The sequence below is a fragment of the Neopelma chrysocephalum genome, unplaced genomic scaffold, assembly GCF_003984885.1.
Source record: "Neopelma chrysocephalum unplaced genomic scaffold, ASM398488v2 Primary Assembly neopelma1_26, whole genome shotgun sequence".
NCBI lineage: Eukaryota > Metazoa > Chordata > Aves > Passeriformes > Pipridae > Neopelma > Neopelma chrysocephalum.
The window spans coordinates 22,539,258-22,565,839 of NW_020897695.1; the positions used below are offsets into that span (position 1 = coordinate 22,539,258).

The 26,582-nt window shown below is 41.9% G+C and overlaps 1 protein-coding gene across 1 annotated transcript in view; it reads left to right on the forward strand.

The window, feature by feature from the left end:
- The first annotated feature begins 635 nt into the window (after positions 1–635).
- LOC113964071 (amphiphysin) overlaps positions 636–26,582 on the forward strand; it is a 112,960-nt gene continuing 87,013 nt past the window's right edge. The window contains exon 1 of the mRNA XM_027675883.1: positions 636–816. Coding sequence (XP_027531684.1) covers positions 748–816 — 69 coding nt within the window. The 5' untranslated portion in view covers positions 636–747. The remainder of the gene's footprint in view (positions 817–26,582) is intronic.

Sequence of the window (26,582 nt, forward strand, 5' to 3'; positions counted from 1 at the left end):
TTTAAAGCTGTAATTTCAGAAACAAGATCAAAAGCCTGAAACCAGTCTGGAGCCAGTTTACTGCTGTTGGCTGTTACACTGAGACAGGAGTGAGCAATGGATGGGAGGAGGATGTCGAGAATAGCACAAATGGCAAGTTTAGCGTGTACCACATTCAGCAGCACGGGCACGGTGAGCCCAGTACGGCTGATGGTTGTGCTGGGCAAGCCCAGCTCGGGCCCAGTTGGGGTGCAGGTCCTAAACTGCAGCACCCATCTACTGCACTGAAGGTCTGTGATGCTGCAGCCCCAAAACAGAGTGAAAAGTGTCAAAGAAGCTTGGACACTGGGAGAGACTCTGACCTGGTGGAAACTTCTAGAGGAATAAATAGGGTCTCTGGCTGTACAATGGGGCTTGTGCCGGTAGTGGACGCAGCTGTCAGCTGCCACAGCGCTGGCGGTTTCTAGAAATCATCATCGCCGTTATCTCTCTTGATGTGTTTCATCTCCAGGAGACGACGCTGCCGGCCCTGCGGGGTCCCAAGAGCCGCCTCTCCGGGGTCCGGGGGCGGGCGGGGGCGGGGGGGCCCGCGCCTCACCTGAGGCGGCGGCGGCGGCCCCGCCTCTCCCCGCTGTGTCTTTAAAGCCCTCCTCCTTCTCCTCACCCTCCCTTCATCCCTCCATCTCTGTCTCACCCTTGCCGCTCGCAGCTGCCGGGCTCTGCCTCGCCCGCCTTCCCTCCCCACCCTCCCCATCCCCGCTGCCAGCCATGGCCGACATGAAGACTGGCATCTTCGCCAAGAACGTCCAGAAACGCCTCAACCGCGCTCAGGAGAAGGTGCGCTCCGGGGCGGGGGAACTGCTGGGGAGGGGCGCAGAGGGGAAAAAGGGAGCGGCGGCAGTGCCGGGGTCCGCGAAGGGATGCAGCCCCGCTCGCCCCCAGCGCCCGCCGCTGCGGCTCCCCATGCCCGCGCCCGCGGGGGCGCCGAGCCGCCGCCGGGGCCGGGCACGGGGGCGCCGGCGCTATTATGTAACCGGCCCATTTCACCGCCCGGCCGCTGTCCCCGGCCCTGCCGGCCCGTCGCTCCCCGCCAGGACGCGGCGCTGCGGGCGCTGCTGGTGGCCACTTGCCGCAGGCCCGAAGCAGTCGCTGCTCCCTTGCCCTTCAGGAGGCGCGGGGCTGCCCGCGGGAGTGGCTGCGCATCGCACCGCACCGCGGCGGGGTGGCCGCGCTGCCTCTCTGGCCCGCGCCGGGAAGCGCGGGCTCGCCTCGCCTCACCGCCCGCCGCCAGCCCTCCTAAGAGGATTGCCTTTCCTTTAATATCCACGCCGGTTCATCCCCAGCTGCGGCGATCCCGCCCAGCAGTCCCGCCAGCGGCCGCCCGGGGTGACAGGCACCGCTGTGTAACAGGAGCCCGGGGGGGGCTGGCACGGCCCGCGCCTTCCTCCGTGGCTGCCGCGGTTTTGGGGAGCTTCTCGGGATGTCACGGGGCTGGTCGAAATGTTCTGCGGCTGATGATGTGTATTGCTTAGGAAGACGGTGCCGGTTCTGGTATTGCTGTAGCCTGGAAATGAACAACGGGCGAAGTCGAGGAGAATTTGCAGAAACTCCTGACCAAAGATGCGGGCCTTACTGGCCACTGTTTGTTTTGTTCATCTTCTTTAATGAAAGCCAATAGGTATGGATGTTCTACACGAATAGCTGTTGGGTGTCTCAAAACAGGACCACAGATACAGATATTAAACATAGCAGAAAAGCATTTCTGTATGCTATATATAGCAGCTGTGTCTGCTGTTAGTACAGTTTGCAATAAGGCTGTTCCCAGCATGAATTTTGGAGACATGGTTGTCAGCAAGCATTGCAAGTCATCTCTTTTGAGGGCTAATAAAACCCCTCTAGCATATATCCTGTGTTGTAATACACCCTAGGTAATAGGGCTCTGGAGAATTAAGAGAGATTATTTTATGACCATATTTCTTCTACTTCACTGCCTATAAATCCTCACCTTTTTGCCACACATTGAATTCTGTGGAGCTCTAATGGCATAAAATTTGCAACAATTAATATGTAGAAAAGTCTTATACATAATCATGTTAGTCTTTAAGAATCCAGTAGATTAGGCTGTTGCAGGCTTGTGATTAATTTTCTGTTTGAATTACTCCTGTCTAATTCATGAGGACTTTTCAATACCAAAGTCATGATGCATTTCCATTCTTGCAGGTTTTGACTACAACTGTTTTTGAGTAAAACACATAATACACTTTTTAGTAGTTTGGAAAGATCTGATGACTTTATGGTGTGAGTTGATCTGGGTTAGTAGTTGAAGCCTAAAAATGCTGATAATTTCCTTGTGTCTTTGTCAGTGTTGCTGTGATTAACCATCTGGAAAAGCACTGGTGCAAGTCTTAATAATCATATGTACTGGTTCTGGCTGTGACTGTTCAAATGTGGGAGGTGCTGCTCACAGAAATAGATGGGCATACCAAAGAGAAGACCTTAATCTGAGTACCTGAGGTACCTGGTACCTGGCAAAGACTGCTCATGCACCAGCCCCAGGGTAGCTGCCTCAAATCCAACAGGTGCCTTGGGTGCAAACTGGGGATGCTGGTAGGCTCTGACAGATGGGCTGCTCTACCTTCATGTTGGTGATTAGCCATGGTAACAAGGGGAAAATTTGTCTAATTTGATCTGCATGTGTTGCAGTCAGACATCTGGCAATTTTGGCCTCATTTGGCGTCTGTGGTGGTAGTTTCTTATGTCAGTGGTCTAAAAGTTCCTTTTTTACAGGGTTATTTACAAGCTACTAGAGGCTTGACACAGAGTAGGTCACAGTACCAGTGGCCTGATACTGAATAGGTCACAGTACTATGTAGCTCTGTATCCTTGCCTCCTCCTTCCTGGCATGCATGTGTAGTTATTGTCATGAGCTGTGCACATCTGCTCTCTCATGCTTACATTTCTGGTTAGCTTTGAGTTCCTTTATGGTTATACAACATAAAATCCTTCATTATTTTTGCTAACACTTTACTTAAAAAAAAAAACAAACAAAAAAATCAAGCAAGCAAATGGGAATGATACAGAATGATTGGGGTTTATTTGTTTTGGGTACTTGATGACAAGTAAATTGTATCTAGGAGTTGAAAATCTATGATTCCAGATGGTATGAATAACGTGGTATTGTGACAGGTGTGTAATATCACACTGTCTTAAAGAGATTTTTTAAATACATTCTGAGTCATTTATATTGGCTTTGGGCACCTTCAGTTTACTTAATGTATCCTTATAGTTCAGTGTTTTTATTAAGCATTTATCCATAACTTTCTATTTGTTATTGATGCAATGTATGTTTTAGAAACACAGAGTGGCTCTAAAACATGAATCTTTATTTATGGAAACTATTTTTCTAGTGATGCTATCATTACCTCCAGTTCCTTACAGTCCAGAAGAAATTCTAGTTACATGGTGTAGGTTGCATGTGCCCATAGTGTGCCTAATCACTCTTTATATGACAAAAACTAAATAACTGGAAAATATCTTGTATTGAGCAAATCTGTCTTGTTTTAGAAGTGTTAAATCGGAGAGCTGTGAAAAATTATTTCCATACATCATTCAGGTGTTGCTTTTTGTGGTAGCACATGCCCTGGCACCCTGATTTTGAATCAATGAGTGTCCCACTAGTCTTCACTGCATTTCTTCAGTGACTTGTCCTCCAAAATTCAGGAAGTGTGGACATACTAAGCTTGCAGCATCTGTTGGAAGCTGCTAACAGTCAGCTGAAGAATCTGGATTAAAGTTTTAAAAGCTCCAGATCAATTGAGGAGCCTACATCCCAGCCATAAAAGTAAACGAAATGCCAATATGTTTAAAGGGCTGTTTAAAATGAAACCAGAAAAGATGTATTGGTAACCAAGGCTGGCCGAGTCAATTTTGAAAACAAGATTACTTGGATGAAAAGGCTGAGTTTGTATCCCTAGGTTCCTCTGCAAATTTCAGTTTAAGCTGATAACCCAATATGTAGCACTACTTATCTCCTTGTGCTCTCTTCTGTATCCCAACAACTCTAATAGAATAGAATAGTTCAGCTACAATGATCATCTTGTCCCACTGCCTGACCATTTCAGTGCCAAACAGAAGTTAAAGCATGGTTTTAAGGGTGCTGTCCAAATGTTTCTTCAATACTGACAGGCATTGGGGGTGGTGCATTGGCCACCTCTCTAGGAAGTCTGTTCCAGGATTTGACCACCCTCTGAGTAAAGAAATGTTTCCTCATGTCAAGTCTGAACTTCCCCCGATGGATGCAGCTTTAAGCCATTCCCATGTGTCCTGGGACTGGGGACCAGGGAGAAGAGCTCAGCAGCTTTCCATTTCCCCTCATCAAGAAGCTGTAGGGAGCAGTGAGGTTGCCCCTCAGCCTTCCTCCTGTCCAAACCAGACAAACCCAGTACCCTCAGCCTCTCCTCAGAGCCCATTCCTGCCAGCCCCTTCCCCAGCTTTATGCCCTTCTCAGGACACATTCACACCCTTTTTAAATGATGGGGCCCAGAACTGCACAGAGTACTCAAGGTGAGACTGCACCAGCACTAAGTACAGGAGGACAACCACCTCTCTTGGCTGGCTGGTGATGCTGGGTTTGATGCACCCCAGGATGTGGTTTGTCCCCTTGACTTGGCAAACCCCCAGGGCACACACTGCTGACTCTTGCTGAGCCTCCTGCCAACCAGCACTCCCAGAGGTTCTTTTGCAGGGCTGCTCTCCCGCCCCTCCTCTCCCAGTTTAGCCTCACGTCCAGCATTATTCCATCCCAGGTACAGAACCTGGCATTTGTTCTTATTCAGTTTCATGTCACTGGTGATTTCCCAATGCTATCCAGATCCCTTTGCAAGGCTTCACGTCCCATGGGAGAGTCAGTAGCACCTCCCAGTTTAGTATCATCACCAAACTTACTACCTGTGCATTCAACTGCATCCTCCAGATCACTGATAAAAAGATTGAACAGAACTGGCTCTAGAATTGAGCACTGAGGAACAGCACTGGTAACTGGTCACCCGGCAGATACTTCCCTGTTCACTACAACTCTTTGAGCCCTGCCCTTCAGCCAATTCTTCACCCAGTTCACTGTGTACCTGCTCATTGCACTGTTGGACAACTTGTCCGGAAGGATGCTGGGAAGAACAGTATCAAAAGCCTTTCTAAAACCCAGAAAAACTACATCTACCATCTTCCCTTCATCCAGGCAGGTGACCTTGTAGAAGGTTATTAAATTAAACAGGACTTTCCCTTTGTGAACCCATGTTAACCATGCCTCATGACTACACTGTTCTTTGAATGTCTTTCAGTAGAATCTGGTATGATTTTCTCCATATTTTTCCCAGGAACCGTTAGACTAACAGATACGTCGTTTCCTTGGTCTTCTCTCATGCCCTTCTTGTAAATGGATGTAACGCTGGCTAACTTCCAGTTGGTGGGGCCTTCCAAGACCTTTGGGTGGTCCTGCTGTAACATCTGCTAACTCCTTCAGTACTCTGGGATAAATCCCATCAAGCCCAATGGACTTAGTAACATTCAGTTGATACAACTGGTCCCTTATAATTTCAGTGTCCACAAATGGAAAGTTAGTGTTCCTGCAGTCATGGTCCTCTGAAAACCCAAGGTAGCATCATGGACATTAGCTCCATCACACAGACGGGATGGCTATTATGGGTGGTTTCTGGGCTACCAGGTTGGTTTCCTCCATGACCTGAGAGAAAAGTAACAGCACGAGGTTTGTTCTTGGAAGCCAAGTGGCAGAGGCTGTGTCAGGGATGCTCAGCAGCTTTGCCCAGTGCATGGCAACCAAGGGCAAGGTCAGCATCCTGGGCACAGGACTTTCTTGGGGCCAGGACCCCAAAGGCCTTCCTCCGAAGGATGCTGTGTGGAGTGCTGGTGAGTGGGGAAGTGGCAGGCAGGGCTGCACATGGGGGATTCTCTCACCCTCATGTCACAGTGTTACCACCCTGCAATGCAACAGTGCCCTGGGGGCAGGATAAAAGGGAACATCCTCCCATGTCTCACTGTCAAAGCTGGTATAGAGCCAGCCCATAGATGTCCAAGAGGAAGTCCTCGAGGAGCTGGTGGAATTACTTGGAAGGAGGAAAACTGGAGGCAAGACCAGCTGCCAGTGGCACTCAGCCTTCGGGGAACAGATACAGGCCCCTCAGATAAAGAGAAGAACCACCAACCCCTGGAGGTGCCTGAGGCTGTCAGGCCTCTTTAGATGGATAGCTGTAGTAAGTTCAAGTGAATACCTTCTTGAGGAGCACTGCAGAGCTTGCTGTCCTCAGCCTCTGTGGAACCAGGGGCGGCTGCTGTAAGTAGAGCTATACAGAGATGTTGCCAGCAGTCCTAGGGCTTTGTAGCACCCATTGGTGCCCTGCCGGTGCAGGAAGGATTCTAGACCCTCAGGTTGATCAGGCTGAGGACATTTGGCTACTCTCAGAAACCCCTGAGATGTCTCCAGGTTGAGGGAGATAGGGCTTAGGCTTAAGGTTGGACTCAATGATCTCAGAGGACTTTTGATTCTGTGATATCCTGGAAGGTGTGACCAGTCTGTGGGACAGGAAACGGGTCTTGCTGATATGCTTGGGGCAGCTGATTGCTGACATAATGATCAGGAAGGAGTTTTCCCTCAGGCAGATTGACACTGGTCCCCAAGGTTTTTTTACCTTCCTCTGCAGCATTGAGCATGACCACTTGTCAGGGCTCTCCAGTCCCTTTTGGCTGGGTTGCTGCCTGCTGCTCATGCACCATGAAGATGGCCTGTTGTGCCCTGTAGATGAGGAGAGGAAGGCTTTTTTTCCCTGCCATGGTGGGCTGCAAGTGTCTTAGGGAGTTTTTTACCTTTCTCTGCAGCATGGAGCACAGCCTATTGCCAGGGCTCCTTTGGGCCATTTTGGCCAGGTGCTGGCTACTCCTGCACCATGAAGATGACCCTCGTGCCCCTCATCCAGGGGGAGGAAGCTTTCTAGACTCCCAGGGTGGGCCCCAAGTGTGGTCCCTGGATGTTGCTTCTTGTCCTTCGTAGCACTGAGCACAGTCCCTTGTCAGGGCTCCTCTGGGCCCCTGCAGCTTGGTTGTTCTTGCCTCACACCTCCAAGGCACCACTCGTGCCCTGTCTCTCTCTGACCTCTTGCCCATTGTAAGCTTGGAGTGGGAGTGAGTTCTGCTCTTCCCTTGGCTCCATTTCCCCAGGGGTTCTTGCCTGTGCAAAACAGCCTGTGCTTGGGAGGACCCCAGGCTTGCTACCCCATCAGAGCTGCCTGCAACGTAAGCACAGAGCAGGCACAAGAATGCTTTTCATGCATCTCTAGCCAGGAAGCACAGCAGCAAAGCAAGTTTTGGAAGGCAAAATTGGGCCTGTCGTTGATACGTGTCATACACTGGAAAATACCTCACAGTACCACATACTCTTCTTCTGACCTATATTCCTGCTGCTGCTTTTTGTGTCTCTTGTCTTTGCCAGACTGCAGAGGATGTATTTTCAAGCTAAACTAAGAAATGCATCAGCCCGCTTCTGGCTACACATGCATGTTGTGTTAGTGCTTGTGAACATCAACTCTGAAACAGATGGAGAAAAATAAAAATTAAAATATCATGTTTCCAGCTGTAACCTGTGTGTTATGTGTCCTTGTAAATGTTTTTGAAGCTGAAACCCCCCTGTTGTGTCAGACAAATGACAGACTCATTGTTATTTGACTCACGCTAAGTGTAGGAAATAGAACAGTTATGCTATGTTACATCCAGAGTTCTGCACAACAAGCTATGACCCAGGTCTGAGGGCTCCATCCCAGAGAGCTGCTCTCTGCAGTACAGGTCCCAGACCCATCCAGGAGACAGGGACAGAAAGGGGCACACTGCCAGCATGGCTCAGGCAGGCACTGAAGGCCCCATGCTGAGCTGGAGTATGTCCACTGGCCCCTTGGCAGGAGCTGGTGGGGGTGGGCATCCCAGGGGAGTCCGGTCGCAGCCACTGAGGCCTGTGAGCACTCCCAGGACCCTGACAGAGAAAGACTTGCACTGCTTATGTGCTCTCCTTTAATATTGATGGTTGGCGACTTTGGAGACAGAGTATTGGGCCACAGGGACCTTTTCACTGATGGAGTACTGTTGTTTGTAGACTATTTTGTTTTAGTATGTTTTTCCAAAGGAAACAGCTCAGGCATCTCAAAAAATGAGCACAAAGAGAGGAAAAGCAATCCAGGGGAAAATGAACAGGTATTGCTCAACTGTAAGACAATTTTGCATTTAGATGAGAAACATATCCTACATGAGACTGAGGTTTTGATCTTTGAGCCTTGCTAATGTCAGGAATGGTGGGTTTTGCCATCCTGTGAAAACTCATCTCTTTATACTTCACTTAGACCCTCTCTTTAAAATAAAATAATTCTTTAAAAAATCTACTGTTAATTTGTTAGGTTTGGGTCTGGACTGCTTTCTTCACTACATCTTGCCCCTTTAGAAGATCATCTGTTTTGCATTGTCGTATTTTCTAAGCCCTAATGTTTCTGACTCAAGGACTGCCCCATGCTGGCTGTCAGTGAAGCTGTCATCAGTGGTCTGCAGCTACTCCATAGTGAATGCCACCATGTGGCACAATTAAGAGTGTGACTTTATGGGCATATAGTGGAGAGATGTTGGGGTGGTGATAACCTGTGTGTCTGGAAAATACAGGAATTCGTGGTCTGGACTGATCACCAATGGCTGCCTCCTTGATTAGGATGTACTGCTGGACCCTGGTGCAACCAGCTTTGTAGACAGCGAGGGTAAGAGAGCAGTGAATTAGGGCAGGAAAGGAGAATACACAGTGACTTTCACCTCAGTGGACCAAGTTTTATGCACTGGCTAGGAGGAACTGTGAAGAAAACTGCCGAACATCTGTCATATCAGAATATTTCAGTGGGGATAAATGGCAGAGAAAAGCAGGGTAAGTATGAGGTGGGGGTGAGCATGGAGGGGAGATCAGCATGCCTGTGCCCACCCTTCCTGCAGCACAGTTGTCCAGGCTGTGGGGAGCCTCTCTTACTGGCTTGCCAGGTAGTAAAAGCAGGTGTGGGATGGCAGACAGTATACTGAGTTTGGGAGAAAATGAAAATAAAGAGTGAAAGATGCCCTTTAACAGTTGGGTTTTTTGCCTACATGAAGAGGACCATAGCTCCCTGAACTCGCCTGAAGATGTCAGAGGGATTTTTTCACCTGCCTAAAATATAGACAGAGGGATGCACCCCTACCAAAACCTCTGATCAGGCAAAAGTCACTACCCGCTATGCCAGTCCACTCATTCACCTCGAGGACTGCAGAGTGTGGTGAGAAGGAGTAGCAGATGGCTCTGCTGCTTCACCATGTAGGGCATTTTCCCTAGGGAACTGTCATTTGCTTTAGTTCACTGGGCTCTGCTGCAAACTCAGCTACTTAGAGCCTACAAGAGGGACAAGAGGGCACAGTCTTAAGCTGTGCCAGGGGAGGTTTAGGTGGAATATTAGGAAGACATTTTTTACAGAGAGAATAATCAGGCATTGGAAAGGGCTGCCTAGGGAGGTGGTGGATTCACCATCCCTGGATGTTTTTAAGATGAGACTGGATGTGGCACTTAGTGCCATGGTCTAGTAACCACAGCAGTGTTGGATCAAGGGTTGGACTTGATAATCTTGGAGGTCTTTTCCAACCCAGTTGATTCTATGATTCTATGATAGTCTACAATCCGAAGTGTTTCCAATGTTGTGTCACTCTTCCCTAAATGTTCTGCAGCACCAGCATCACTGCTGTGCATCACTGAATCTTTGCTGTTCTTGAATGCAAAATTATTTATTCCAGATTTAATGAGTAGCTAGTTAGTCAGTAGTTGACAGAATCATAAACCAGTGACCAGCTTGGAAAAGCAATTGTGTCATTTTGTTGTTTTGAGTCTCTGCTAGTTGGAGTTTACTAATCCTAAGCAGGCCTGTGTTAAAGACACGCAACACATTACTTGATGCTTATTCTTTCCCTTCCTCTCTTGTATGTCTAACCAAACAAGTTGTTGCAGACATAATCATAAAAGACATTTAGAAAATTATTTAACTTCTGTTACTTCATAGGTGAACCTAGCTGCACACATCAGAGGTTTAAAAATCAGTACTTGGCCTCCAAACGTTGTAGGCTATCAAAGAATACTGAATGTTCATTTTGTTTTATTTGTCTCCTGCTGTGCATGAGAGGAGGGACAGATGGTACTGCTGGAACAGGGCTCTATTCCCTTAGGGTCTGCAGGGCTGACCAAGGTCCTCCCTGTGTATGGGAAAGCTGGGAATAAAGTGACAGCACCCCACATAGTCAGTGCTAAGTACCTGTAGAAAAACTGAAAGACAGGAAAGGAGAAACGGAGAGCAAAGTTGCCGGTAATTAAGACAGCAGTGCAAGAAGTGCAAATGTGAAAGCTGAAGGAGCCTGCAATGGGATGCATTCGTTAGCTATGTTTTTATTGGGAGACTCAGCTGAGTCCACAGGAACTTCACCCAAATGGTAGCTTTAGGGTTTAGTCCAGCAGTGCTATCACTTCAGATTCAGTGAAGTCAAGGTGCTGTATGTATCCCAGGGCTTTTGAACTTACTCCTGCTCTCTGTACTAAAAAAACCCTCCTGTGAAATTTGTGCTTCAGAGTCTGAAAAGCCTGTTTCAGAGAAGGCAAACCTCACTGATGTTTTGCAGAGCTGAAGAGGGTTTTATTCTTAACACCACCCTGTCATCATGTTTTCCTGTAGCATCAATCGAAGAACATATTTGTTGCAAGCATAGTGCCAACATCTTTTATGCAAAGTTTCATAGTAGGGTAAAAATAAATAGTAATTCAGAAGGTGGCTGAAAATCTAGATTGATTTGACAGCCAAGCTGAGAAGCAAATCAGGAAGAAATTTAGGCAACCCTTAGATGACAAACGTGTGCTATTTGAAGGGCATCTTAACTCCTAAACGAGTCACTCCTCCCAGAGTCATGACTGGCAACATGGGACGATGGGGAGGAATCAGCTTTGTCAAATATGATTCAGATATGGACTGAAAAATATTTTGGATCAAGAACACGTGTTTACACACTGCAGGATGAATACAAACTTGAGTACGGTATGTTTTTCTTAGTTTTTCAGCTCGGATTGTGCTGTTCAGTTCTGGTTTCTATAGTGAGGGATGGCTTCTATAGGCAGTGTTTATCTGGAAAAGAAGTAAAAAGACTGGACCCCATCCTACCAAAGGCTTATCATGAAGTATGCTGATTAATAGTGGTGTTGGATTGCTCAGTAGCATCTGTTATCAGAAGTGTTGGTGGGATTGAAGTAGTCATATAAACTCTTCTCTGACTCAAAGAAGGATATTTTTTACACTCTCTTTTACAGAAAGATTCCTTACTTGCGTGAAAGCAGTCACCGATCAAGCAAATTTGATTATGCTTTAATGCATCTTAGAATTTTTTGCACATTTAATGGATCTTAAAAAAAAGGCAGTGTGAAGTCATTCTCAAATGTAAAGCACTTCTGTCATTCTGAAACTCAGGGTATTTTCAGATTTTCTTCAGAGAAGGTGCTATCATTACATGTTGAAAAAAAAATACCCAAACACTTCTGGAGGATTGTGCTGGATCCCCGTTTTTTGGGTTTTTTAAGTCTTATTAAAAAAAAAAAGTGGAAATAGGGAAAGGGTGGGGGAAGGCTTTCTAAAAGTGTCACAAACTCATTTCCACTCTAAGATATGTATACCAACAGGTTATGTCTACATCTAAACTAGCTTTAGCTACACCAGTAGTGAGCAGGGTGTTTCTGATCACAGCAAAATTACTTGTTGAACTACTAAAACATGTTAAAAATAGAGTAAGTTTCACCCAAGGTTTTTAGCTCTAAGACTTCCAAAAGAACTCAGTTCCTACTGGCTTCCTCATTTAATTTCAAGTTGTTGGTAACTCAGTTCCTCATTCACAAACATGCCTTTCTGCACTGCTAGCACCTGTTTAATTGTGGTTTGAAGGGTTTCCACCTTGTACCCCTCAGTTATCTAGAAATTATGACTCTGGGGAGACTCAAAGAGTACAGTTTTAGGTTACTCTGGCAACACATCAGTGTTGATTTTTGTCTAGATTTGATGCAGTTTGATTGTTCCCTTTTCTTTTTCTGTACATCAATACCTTATTTTATCTGTTCCACTTCACTCGAGGCCTGGCTGAAGGTGTGTAATATGTAGGCTAGACCCAATTATCAGCCTAAAACACAGTCCTTCTTCCTCTGCTTTGATTTTTTTTTTTTTAAGAATAAATGCAAACTGTTCATGTTGATTTGTTCAATTAAAGATAATAGAAAACCCACATAACCTCCCATGATTGTTATACAAATCAGAAAAGGACAGTGTAGCAGGCTGGTTTTTTCATATTTTTGAAAAAAAGGTGAGGTTGTAATTTTTTTATCTTATAAAATAAAAAGACCGAATATTGGTTTAATAAAAATGAGAGCAAATGTTTTCCCCTCCTTTCCCTTTCATTAGCATTTCTCAATGCATTCCTCAATCACATATACAACCTGTACAGTCCCCATTCCCATTCCTGCCCCTTCCTCTGTCTTCTGAAGATCAGCAACTGATCCTTCATTTAAGAATAGACTAGAATGTAGAATAATGTATGTTGGAAGACACCTGTGGATGCTGACTCATCCACCTCCAACTCAGAGCCAGGACAATGTCAAAGCTAGGTCAGGTTGCTGAAGGCTGTGTCCAGTTGTGTCTTGAATATCTCCAAGGCTGGAGATTGCCCAGCCTCTCTGAGCAACCTGTTGTAGAATTTCACCGTCTCGTGGTGATTTGTTTCGTACCCCGTATCTGCTCAGAATTTCCTTGTTGCAGCTTATGACTGTTGCTCTGTCCCTTTCTCTTGTAAGCCTCTGAGTAGGGCTTGGCCTGGTCTTCTCTGTAATGACTAATGAGGTGTTTGGAAATAGAAATCAGGGTTCATTCCCTTATCTTCGTCATTTCCTGGCTGAAGAAGCCCAGCTCCCTTCTCATGCCCACTGGTCCAGCCTACTGAGCATTTCAGTGGTCTTCTGCTGGTTTCCTTCTAGTTTTCCCATGTCTTTCTTTCACTGGGTAGCCCAGAAGTGGAAGCAACAGCACTCCCAATGCAGGCTTCATGAACTCCAAATACTGAAGGAGAATCATTGCCCTTGACCCGTGTCTAGAGTTTAGTTCTGACTTTTGTCCCTTCAAGGGAGCACATGACTCTTGGGGTGTGATCCTCAGCAGTGGAGAACAGCAGCAGTTTTCCTTGGTTGGAAGAACTGGGAGTAAGGAGAAACAAACATGGAGAAGGGCAAAAGCTACTGGGTACCTCAATACCTCTTTGTCATTCATGGTTTTAGGGCTGACTTCCTAAGATAGGTCCCTGAAACGCCTAAGTGAAATTCAAGGACTGTGCTGCCCCTTGGCCAAGCTTTTGGCTCAGGTATACCAGTTCTCTGGACACAGTTCGGGACAACAGTTTAGCTGATAGTGTTTGTGGGTTTGGGGGGTGGGGTGGTTTGGTTTTATTTTTTCTGTGTTGTTGTTTTGGTTTTTGGTTTTTGGTTTTTGGTTTTTTTTTCATGTTGATTGATCTCCACAACAGCTTTTGCTTAAAAGCCTGAGTTGGTCCTTCTTTATTTGTGGCCTCATAAACAGTTCTGTTGAGAAGCAAAGCAATAGCGATGCCTGTGTAGAAAAGGTCAAGATTCAGACCTACACTCCATTGTGTAGTCAAATGGACGGACCATTTGGAGTGACTCAGTAAATACCAGAACCTTGCTTTGTACGCTGACTAGGCAAACTTAGGAATTACTTAAACATGTTTGCTGCTCCTATCAACTTTCTGTGGTGTCTTATGCTCTCATAAGGTTTCTGGAGAGTCCAATAACAAGAAGTAACATCCTTGCATATGTGATATACCTGGTAGAAATGTTATTGTTTCCCATAGCTGGGAGGAAGGGCTCTCCCCAGACACCTTTCTTTTTCCATACAGACATATTTTATATGGAGAATGTAGAGTTTTTACATTTTATTTGAAATTTCCTGGAAGCATTTACTGTGTGGGAGTAATTTCAGGCTAGACTTTTTTTCTATGTGTGCTGTATGGCTGATTGATAAGTGTAAGCTGTATTGATGTATTCAACTCAGGAACACATACCTTCCTGCCTTGGAACTCTGGACCTGGAAAGATCAAGTGTTTCTTCAGATCTTGCCCTTACCTGCTGTGATGCCAAGTTTATGCTATGGAAACTTTTCCTGTGTATCAAAACTAGTAATTTGAAGGTAATGTGGTGCAAGTGAAGTGGAAATACAAGGATTTATTCTCAGCTGCTGTAAGCTCATGTGCCCTGGGAGAGTTCCATGTACATGTGGAGCCTTGTTGAAAACGTATTTAAGCATCCCATATGCAAATACAGCGTGTGTCATTTTACATATGACCTGCTTACCTGCTTTCTAAGGATTATGCTTCCTTGAGAGGTAGACAAACACATTCCATTTGAGGCAAGAGATGTTCCTGATTCCAAAAGCATCGGGGAAAAAAAAAGGGACATTCAAAAAGAAGGCATCCAAACTAAAATTTACTTGCTGTTTCAGTGTAATTCACATTGTCAGGGACCTGGGGGGACCTTACAGTCCTTGCCCAGGCTGCTTCTGTGCGTGCCCACTGCCTGGGCAGAAACAAAATCTGAGTAAAGGCTTTGAAAACATTTTTATCTATCTTTTATGTGTGTCTACTGCTACTTGTATTATTTTCATCTTACATGTGTGGAATCTGGGCCATCTCTTCTTTGGCTTCTTTATTGACAAGGGATTTACAATATTTAATGCAGTTGCAGTGGTACTTGATATGTGGTACTTTACAGTATGGCAGTGGGTTGCATGTTCCTTCAGCCATCCAGGAAGGGAGTGTTACATACAGAGCTGCTGTTGATATATCTGTAGCCTCTTACAGAGAAGTCTTCTCTGGAAGGTGCCAATCCCAGGAAGGACTCCAGACCATGATTAAGGATGAACCTGAGACAGCAAAAATTCGTATTCCTCTGGTTTCTTATATGGAACCTAAGCATAGCCTTAGTAAGATGTGCTTTGCCTTCAGCTTAGGAATAATAAATCAAAATACTAAAAAGACAACCAACCAAAAACAAACAAAAGAGCCACAAAACAAAAATTAGTCTATGCTTATCTGATTCGTTTAAAGCTAAGCACAAACTGAAGGGTTTTTCTGTACCAAGACTTTATGGCTCACAGTACTTGTGTCTTTAACAGGTGCCTGAGCAAACATATGCAAAGGGTATTAGAATACTTGTACTTCCCCCTCCACCATTTCCCTGTGACAGATAGTATAACCTCATGTTTAATAGACCTTGATAGATTTTTAACTATGTTTATCTATGTTTAGATTTTTAATATATTCATGCCTTTGCAGCATATTTTTCTCTCACTTCTATGTTCCTTTTCTTTTCTTTTGATTTATTTTATTTTCCTGACCAAACAGATATTCTAAAGCATATGATAGACTCCGTATGTTCTTTATCTAATAATTTTTTACTAACTGACTTCACAGGCAGCATGTACTTTGCAGTTTCTGGTCTTTCTGGTGTTAAATATGCAGTTAGCATATTAAATGGCAAAATAAAGACCAACTGTAAATTCACTGGTAAAGCTCTCTTCTGCTGCAGGATAGATCTGCATTTAAGTAGTCTGTGGTATCCTTTCACCTTTAGGATGTTTACAAATAAAAATGTTTATATGTAATCTCTGAAACTATTCCAAAGATTTGTTAAAACTACTGAAGTATTTTGAAATATTAAGTGCATGCCATATGTATTTTTGACCCTTTGATGAAAACGTAAAACAGAACATAGCATTTCATTTCTTTTTCCTGTGTAGGTCATATCTATCTTCTATTTTTTCTCCACCCTCAAAGTATATGAGGATAGGAAAGAGTGGACACAAGACCCTTAAGGCTAGGGTAGCACAGAAAACAATGTTTGAAACTTCTTTTATCTCCTCTGTTAAGTAATGCCGTCAATCCTTCTCTGAAGTTTCATATGAAAAGCTCAGGTTGAGTCCAGTGACAATCCAAAAATACCTCTGATATTGTGTGCTTGCAGCCATTTTTCATTAGGGTTCAATGTTTTTCTCTATGGACAGAACAAAAGAGGCAACAGAAATCTGTTAACCTTACACAGCCCAGATGATAAAAAGCTAGTGTCAGCAATTCTGCCCTTACAGTGCAGGGATGTGAGGAAATCTTTAGATCTCACCAACTTTAAAAAGACTTTCATCTTTGTCACTTTTTTTCCCCCCTAGCTGTGAGCCCTATTTTTGTAATGTTCTGTAGGTCATCTTTTGGGATGTGCAAATCTTTTTAGTTACATTTTCCAATCACACAGAACAGTGACAAAGTAATTTGAATATTCTACAAGTAATTCCTCTGGTATAAATTATGAGGAACACAAATAAAAGTATTATGGGTGGTAGAAATTTTCCCATTGAAACTCCTTTCTAAGTTGAGAACAAAATGAAGTTTCTACTGCAATGTTCCCCTTAATGAATAAAACATTGAGAATAATTTGTTTGTCAATTACTTTCGTCCTGTCCTGAAATTATTTTCATTGTACTTTTAATTCCCACCAAAATCAACAAAACTAATTTTACTTCTTACTATTTAGTGAGCCTCTTATTTAAAAAGTCTCAGTCTCCAGCATAAAGTCAGAGCATTTCATTTTTGTAATTTTTATTAAACATTTCTACTGGAAGTTAATTTTCCATTTAACTTCTATGCATTAAACAAAATACTTCAGCAGCCTAATTGACATAAAGCAGAATAACATCAATTTTCAAAACTAACAAAAATATTATTTCCCCCTTTTAATTCAGAAAGTTTTGGAGAAAAGCTGCTGATTTTTTCAAATAATACATTTTTAGGTAAGTAGTAGAAGTTCAACAAATGCCTACTTTAAAATATAAGTAGCTCTCTCTTCTCTGCTATCTCATGTAATATTGTGAAACAAGGTCTGCCATTCTGCCCCTATTGATTATTTGTCTTACATTTTTAAAAACAACATTTCTGTGTTTCTTTTGCAATATGCTCAGCTCCTTGATCTTTACTATTTTCTAACACTTCCAATGAAACTTTGAAGTGCTTGGCTCAGGAGATGGTTCTGAGTAGTGTTCAGTCAGGAGGCTTGCCCATCACAGCTGTTCCACGGAGGAATCCAGCTGCAACCTCAAGGGAAGTTCATAAAAAAAGTGTAGATATGATAAGGGAGTTTCAAGCAGGAAAAAAAAAGATTAATCAAATGCTGAGTTGCAACATAATGAATCAAACAAATGTCCTAATGTATACGGAATCTTGGGTAAATACACATGCTGCTTCTAGAGCACTTTTGCTATGAATACTCAGAAGATGACTTTAAATTGCTTCAATTTATGCGTTACAGGGGATAGGTGGGGAGGTAGTGTAGGGGAACAGAGTCTGAATATCACTCCAATATTTTTGAAATCCACCTATGTATAGTAGTACTGAAAATATCTCAAGTGACAGAGAAGTTGGATTTGTTTGGAATACAACAACTCAATGAGAGAAACAAGAGAAACAAATTACATTGACATCCTGTACCTATGAAATGCAGCCCTAAAAGGATAGATGAAAGTGTGTTGGTTACTAAACTGTAAAGAAGACATAACTGTGTTACAGGGAGTAGACATATCAGAAAATCGTGGTTTTAAGGAAGAGTGAGTCGAATCAAAGAGGATATCTGTATGAAGAGAAGTTTGGTGCAGACATTCACTTCTGATAAGATGCAAATACAGAAGAAAGGCTCTGGCTAATATCTCCAGCATCATGCCAACTTGGCCCTGCAGCTATCAGTCCTTGATGGAATAGACAATGTGTTTGACTGACTTCAGACTGGTCTGGGTTTCCCAGGGCAGAATGGAGGATGGGATGATAAGCCAAAGTAATTTTGCAAACAGAACCAACAAGGTCAAATTAAGTAAAAATTAACCAACAGTAAAGGGCCAGTCCAAGGAAGAACTCCACTTTTTCATGTCCAAGAGCTAGTGGAGAAACTTCTATGGAAATGTAGGAAATAAATTACTCAAGCCAGAGATATTGAGATCTTAGCTGTTGTCCTTTGTATAGGTTTTGGGAACAATTCTTTGAAAATACATAGAAGATGTACACAGAGGTTCAGGAAGAAAAATGACACTTAACTCAAATTCCCCAATTCCTTATTTTCTTAGTCTAGAACAGAAAATACTAAGTGCAGATATGATAAGTCTCACGTGTGAAACTACTTGCTTTTGCTTACTTTTAAAGATAGTGGTGATCAACATCTGGCTGTAGGACAAGGTGCAAACAGCTTAATGAGAAGAAAGAAAAATTTGGGATGTTTATTCGGAAAAATGTTGCCTTTAATGGTAACAAAGCACTGAAATGGGCTACTGAGTATGGAATTTCCAGGGCTGTGTTTTATTTACTTGTGTTTTATACATAAGGCCTGACCAACACATGTCACATGTCCAAGAGCTAGTGGAGAAATTTTTATGGAAATGTAGGAAATAAATTGCTCAAGCCAGAGATATTGAGATCTCAGCTGTTGTCCCTTGTATAGCTTTTGGCAACAATTCTTTGAAAATACATAGAAGATGTACACAGAGGTTCAGGGAGAAAAATGTTTTTCTATGTTAGTATGGATTCTTTGCTGTCTGTTTCTAAGAGGCACAGTTGCATATGCTCTTTACTCCCTTAGGAGCATTGTAAAGTTTGTGTCTTCTGTCATAATGAATTTGGGAATATTTTCATTTTATAAGTAGTATCTCTGCTTATTGTGCTTTCTGAGAAGTTTTCTGGTTTTCTTCTGGAAGCAATTTTTAAACCAGAATAGAAATTAAAAACCTATCCTCCCTAAAATTTGGTACCTTTATTGTACACTTTTTACAGACTACTTGGTATGTCTGGAGAGAGCTCAATGTCCATTCAACTCATAGAACCTCTTTTCTAGATTATCATTTATTTAAGAGCATATATGTAAAGTTTAATCATCACACGTTAAAATTTTGGTCCATAAGTTGTGTCATGACTTAAGGATATTTATATAAGGCCTGTGAATTCACTGAGGTGATTTAAATGGGAAGGAATTAAATCTCACCAATTTGAGACTGAAATAAGATTGGATTTCATCCCATAGCATGAACAGTTGTGTGCATTTGATGGATTTAAAATGCAAAATAGAGCAACTCCCATATTAATGGAAGGGGGATTGCTGTATCTTCTGAAGCTCTGGATTCTTTGTTCCCTAAACCACTGACATGGCTTGCTAATGAAGGTCTGTTCTAGAATATGACAAGTTGCAAAAGCCAGTTTATAAATATTTATCTTGCTCAGTCCTGAATCTGAATCCTGGCATAAACTTGTTTATGAACAAAATTAAATTTTTGCTGCTTTTAGGCAAAATATGAGCCATTGGAATCATTAATGCCTGCAGAGAAACATGTTTAAATATTTTTCAAGTTCTTTGACTTTTTCCGAACTCTTTCCTTCCTTGGATGCAATGCTCTTTCCTGCTAGACCAGATTTTTGAGCATCCCCAGGGAGGCTGTAGCTTCCCTTGCTCCTGTAGAGGGGAGAGGAATAGAACAATAACATAAAATACCCTGTCATTTATGACATTTTCGTCATTAAGAGACAGACTGTAATAACACTTATTTCTCCCTAAATTTTGTTCTGTTAGGCGATATTAATGTCTCTCAGTACTTGTTGCTATGCAAAGCTAGAGAACATGTCACTGAACTTGATCTGTTGTGACATGGCATAATCATGATGTCAAGATTTGACTTTTGGACCACTTCAGGGGGCCACTGGGAGGATCCAAATAGAAATTTCCAAGCTCAAGGTGTCATTTGCTAGAAGTGCTATCTTCACTTACAACCAGCCTGTGTAGTTTACAGGTGGCATACACTTGGTTTCCTATCACAGAACAGAGTGTAGCACTGGTAATGGCTGGTTGTTTGCAGTGTCTGGACTGTGGGTAAGATTCTAGCTTTCAGGTCAATTACGAGGAGAAAAGGACTTATTCAAGCCTAGTATCAGCTTGCCATGCTCTGACAGCCCTTGGAGGCTGCAGAAGACACCAGGCTTGGTGGTGTATCTGTGAGTTACTCCTAAGATAGGACTTTACCTCAAAGCACAATACAGCCCTTAATTATTTATTTTGAATATGAATTATTTCTTGACTTGAACTCTATTGTCTTCTGCCAAGGCTGGAATGAGTTTATGTGTTGACTTCTCACAGTTTTGCTCTCAAGCTTTGATTGTGATGTCTGAATCCAGGGAACATACTTTAATTTCAATGAATGTGTAACTCCCAGAGAGCAGCGTGTGGGCATCAGGAACAGGATGCACCTAAATGCATAAGCTGTAGACACAGCCAGCTGAGATATTTATTGAAAAAATATTCCCTTTGTTGTAAAGACCATGGGATAAGCTGAGGAAAAGTGTGTGATAGATTACTAAATACGTGCCTGTAATGAGTCTCACTTTGCTCGGACGTACGTATGCTGCTTCACTGAAGCACAGTGGAGTGATGTAGTTATGAGGGGCCAGCTGATGACCCCATACTGAAAGTTGCTAAATGGCTGTGATCTTAGCTAGCAAACATGCTCCAGACATTAAAATAACATGTTTTCCCAGTACCAGCTTGCTTAAGGACTAGGCATGCTTGCTTGCTGACCGCAGTATGGTCTTGCTAACTCAGGTCCCCTCCAAACGAGGTTTATTTCACAGCTCCCTGTTACTCATAAGATATTTTTCTAGCATCCCTCTAATCCTGTTGATCTCCTCCTGAATGGAAAAAGAGATTGAGTAAAAATACCATGATAGAAATCAGGTGGAAATAGTAAACATAACTGGAACAATTATGCTTTGAGCAATGGTTTGTGGAGAAACTCTGTGAGTCTTATGTTACTGTATATATTTACTGAGGTGAAATAGAATCAGAAGTGTTAATTTTTTACACTGTAGTTTACAGTACTTGCCACTTTCTTCCTCTTTCTTTTAAACATCAAAGCAAAGTGAGTCAAACTGCGAGTTCATCTGAATAAAATCTTGAATCTTATAATCTTGAAAGAGCTATCTATATGAATATTTTGAAATGATGATTCATTTGCCAGTAGTTTGAAGAATTTTGTATGCCTCTCTTCAAATGGCCAGATCTTTATTGATTTGATTTATCCGTGTTTTCTTTCTGTTTTTAACCAAAAATATTCAGAATCCAATAGAAAACAAGGAGGAATAACAGTTCATTGGTGGGATGCATTTAGAGTTCAGATACACACTCTTGAATCAGTACTGAGACCTCCAGTGTGTGCTGACTGGGCTGTATGGCTCTGCCTGGAGTACTGTGGTTCTCTTGTGCCTGAAATCAGAGGTGTAAAACACAAAGTCTAAAGCTGGTGGAGATAAACAGAAGAGGAGAGTGTCACCTTCTACAATCTCCTCATATCAGGCTCTCTCTCCACCTGGCATCACAAAGTTGAATTATCTGGCACCTTGTCATCAGTGTTTTTCTAGGAGCTTAGAAACACCCAAGGTTCTGCATGTATCAAAGCATCTCTAGTAAGCTTATGGCTGGAAATACAATTTTTTAAACTGTATTCAGATGAAGGATATTGAAGTCTTTCTTCAATATCTTCACACTTACTAGCTTCCAGAGCAGGTGGTCCAAGGTTATGCTTGCAGATATGTGTGTACCAAACACAGGAGTCCAAGCCTGGTATTTCAGGAGTGTGTTCCTAATACCTGATTGGGATTGTTTGTTTTTCTTAAGGCCTTTAACATGTTGTTTAGTGAGTTTTAATATAAAGGAGTGATTTTAGGTGCAGGTTTCTCTGGAGGAAGCATCTGCACTGGGGGATCAGGTGAACTAGGCCATTTGGGCATATCTGTTCTGCGCTCTTGAGCATTGCATGAGCTGTGGGGATGAGCCCCCATGCTTCTGGTTCTCTAGGTTTGCTGAAGTAGTTCTGTACAGCTCTGCAATATGCTTGGTAAATGCACCCTTTCTGTAAGCAGGAGAAACACACTGTTAGGCACAGAAGAAAACTCAAACTCAAATTCATGTTTTTAAGCAATTCTTACAATTCATAGCTGAAATATCAGAGTGGAGTTACACAGCTGCCCATATATTCTGGTTAGTATAATCCTTCATTGATGGCAAAAGGCTTACATTTTTATAGTATTGGCTAATATCCTCTGTCAATTCCTCGAAAGGAAAACTGTTATCTGAAAGTATATAAATTTGAGTCACAGGTCTGGCTGTCTTCCCTACCCTCTCTTCCATGTTCCTCAAAGCCTTGGACTCTGATGTGCATTGCCCTGTGAGACATTCTGCTCACCTTGATGTGTTCCTGTTGGTTTTTTTTAAATTTAATTTACATGAAGGAAGAACACTTGCCAAGAAACCATATATACATTCCTCAGAAAGGACTGATCGCTTATATCTAGATGTAATTACATGAAAAATATTTATAAAAATATAATATGTGAAAGGCTAATGCATAGACAAACAAACAAATGTTGGTTACATTACCAACAAACAGCAGTCTTTTGAAATTCTGTTTTAAATAGGTTTACATACTCCTCTGTGTTTACTTTAGGTTGAGGTTATATTTAAACAAATAAATGCTTTTTGAGAAGCAATATAGGCTTTTTAACAGTGAGATAGTAAAATGTTGAGATAAACAAGGAAAACTGAGATAAGTTAATTGGAACATTTATTTTTTATTTATTATGGTTACTTTTTCCAAGCCGCTCTTGACTGATTTATACACTGGTGAACTAGTTATTAGTGCTTCGTAACGTAATGAAGAGTAGAAGCTGAATATCATTACCAAGGATTTGAAAGCATTATGAACAGCCAGCCTTGATCATTCTGAGGTCTGCTAAGTTCAAGATGAAGAGCCTCAAGCCCTGATTTTATTTATTCATAGCCTCATATTCAGAGGAGGGGGAAAAAAAAGGAATGGTGCAGGAGATAAAAAATAATGCAAATCAATTCTTCGATTAAAGTTTTCATCACAGTTTGGTATGCAATTTCCAGATCAGGTAGTTTTTATTATTTGATGCTATTATTACTGATTGTTACTGGGGGGGATTGATGCTGAAGCTGTTCTTTTTAGTGTTGTCTTCATTGTCCTACCCAAATATCTCTTGTGAGAGATGCACAGAAAGAAAAGCACTAAAGCAAGGTTTCCTCCTGAAAGTTAATCAGATCAAACACTAGCAGGCTTCTCCTGAAAAAATACGAGCCTCCTGTGACTTATTCCCAAGAGAGACCTTAGGAATATGAAACTGTTTAACTCTTGCATCAATATGGGAGTGATTCCCAGTCATGAGAGGCTGGCTAGGGTTGCTGTGACTGCATAAGGAAGTCTCTGTGTAGCTGGAGGTGATGATACCAAAGCATGAACAGGTGTCTAGTTACAGCTGAAGGAATTATTCATGTGGAAATAATATTTATTTCTGAATTTAATCTGATTATCTTATTCTTGCATGTTTTAGAACAGATTGTAGTTTCTTAAAGTTAGTTGTTGCTCTAGTGCACTTTTTAAATAGCTCTTCAGTTATTTTTCTTTCAGATTTGCTAACCTCCAGATTGAATTTCTCTCTTTTGTTGTATTCCGTTGTCACTCTGCCTGGTCTGTACACAGAGTATATTTTTTAAAAAATCAATTAAAAAAGTAATTTAAGTAGTCATACAGCTTTTTTAATTATCATTTATTTATCAGGTAGTTTGAATAAATTATCAGTAGGAAACAAAAGTATCCTGGATTTAAATTGGAAAGAGAAGTTCATCGAGCTGCATGTGTAATTAAGAGCTAAAAAATTATGTCTCTGGTCATGAGCAAAGCTTCTGTTTAATTGAGACAGTGGATCTAAGAGGTAGTGCCAAAGTAGATTGCACAGTAGAGGTTTTTAGTTGGAGGTCAAGAGCACTTATCGTAAAAGAAGAGGTGATCACAAGTTGATGGAGGGAAAAGAAGTTGAGGAGACAACTTCTTCAGAGAGAAAGGAATGAGTTGGACTAAGGACAGAGCATGACACCAGAAATCTTAGAAATGCTGGTACAGAATAAAAGGGTAAAACAAAGAATAAAAGTGAAAACCCAAAGGGAATGTTTCAAAGGAAAGTGACAGTGATAGTGGAGCTGTAGGTGGACAGAAAGGGGCAGAAAGCAGAGCTGTACATCACTTGCACATCACTGATTAATGTCTGTACGCATGTTTAATTCGGGAGAATAACAGGTTTTTTCTCTGAGAAATGCTGACTAGTTTTGCTGTTTTCTCACATGATATACTTTAGAGGCTTGATGCAGTGTTTCACTCTTGCATAGGAGTATTTATAAAAGGATAAAAGATCCTGATGTAACCTTGTACACTGTTTGTTGTCAATGAGACTTTTAACAAATAAAGCTGTGATTCACAGGAACAATTTGTATGCTGTATTGTCAAGGGCTCCTTGAAATATAATTTTCTGAGTTAGCAAAGGTTACTTTGCAAAAACCCCAGTCCTCATAATTTCCTTTAAAGCCTGTTACAACACAGAGAATGACATTATTAATTTCCCAAGGGTGTTTTTCTATCTGGTTAAGGTTGCCTTTGCTTTTTACAATTGCCAGTCCTTTTTCAAAGTGCTTCTATTGCTAACATTCAACCAAATTTGTAGCCAAGTGTGCCTGTGTGGCAAAATAAACGCAATGCAGTGATACCAAAATTATGTCTGCAATAGCTATATAGCCATGTTAGCATGCCCACTAGTGCTGAAGAGGGGTTTCATTAGTCAGGATGGAGCTCCTACTCCAGCAAAACCACACAAATCCACCCAGATCTGGTGTCTCTGCACATCCCTACACTTACATTTTTTGATCAGGCATCTGGTATTCATTTAGCTGTCGTATCTGCCTCCTTGCTTTGCTGCGACAGCGTCCAGTCCTGTAAGTTAAACAATAACTTCAGACATTTGACAGTAGGATAATTAAAATATCAAATTATAAGAAATTTAAAAAAAAATTATATATCTTTCGGATTGTAATTTTCTGCAGCAATCTGGTCTTTCCAATAGCTGAAATGGTTTGGGGGATTTTTTTAAATATAGTCTGTTAGCTATATATAGTAATATAACTATATATATTTAATGAATGACTATAAATTGAATGCTACATATTGTTAACAGTACAGCCAGTACATTTTTTCAGGAAGAAAATACTCCATGTTCTTGCCAAAAGTCAGTGTAAATAGTCCATCCTGTGGGTCACTGATATGCCTAGGTGCACAGAGGGTCTCACTATATATCTTTGTGCTCCCCTGTGCTATATTAAATACACGTAAGATACAGGTAACCTTCAGCAAGGGCTTCCAGCTAAGCTCAGCTCCTCATAAATTTTCTTTCTGGCAGCATCCTCCTTCCCACCACTTTCTCAAGCGGTGACAGTGAGCGTATATTTCCATTTCCATGCTCAGCCTTTTCCTGAGCTGGCAGTAAGGGGACTCACCTTGCCCAGGGACGCTGTGAGTCAGCAGAACAGCTCAGTGCAGAGCAGCAGATCCTGGGTGCGCATGGTTGTGAAAAAAATGTTTATTTCCAAAAAACCCTTTTATTTTTCAAGAGGAAAACCAACTAAACAGATGCTTCAGTCCAACAAAATTTCTTTTCCAAGAGTACATTTGACTTACAGAAGCGACCGCATCTTCCTATCAGAGACTATATTATTATCTGGGAAGCATTTCTTTGATCTCTAAGGAAAAGATAAAGAAAATTAAGATACACTGTTCTGATACCAGCTCAAACACTACAGAAATATCAGAGGACCTTTCTAATCTGAAGACTGCAAGCAAGGTCCTGTAAATTACCCAGTAAATGGTGAGAACACATAATTGAAGTTTCATTGTATGCCCAGATACATTTTCAGTTTTCCAGAAACATTCTCCTGTATCTATTTTTTTTCCCCTCCACATGTGAAAAGCTTGTAAATTTGAAGTAATCTGGATAAGAAATAAATTCTAGAAATGGCAAAGTCTTTCACTATATTTCTCAAGGGTGAAGTGTTTCAATTTACAATTTCAAAAAAGTAAAAACCACAAAAATTTTTCTGGTCTGATATCTTGGCATACACAACCCAAAATGTAGGAATTAAATTAGTTCTTGCTGTCATACTCAATAATGATCAAGGACTTTTCAACCAGAATTCATCTCTTTGGGGAATTTTAGTGTAAAATAAAATCCAGTTCCCTATTGGCACAGCAATTCTAACAAAATCAGGTGTAATAATTGTATTTTAAAAACCAACAGTAGACACACTTCTTAAAAGTCATTGGAAATTATTCTGCTAAGTAAGGAAGTATTTTTATATAATGGGTTTTTAACTACACAGAAACTGCACTTACTGAATAAAAGGTCAATTTAAGCAAAAGTGGACTTCAAAAGTGCAAACCTAGGAGACAGGCAAGAAAAAAACATTTTCCATCATTGAATAGGGGAATTTTGGTTCTTCTTAG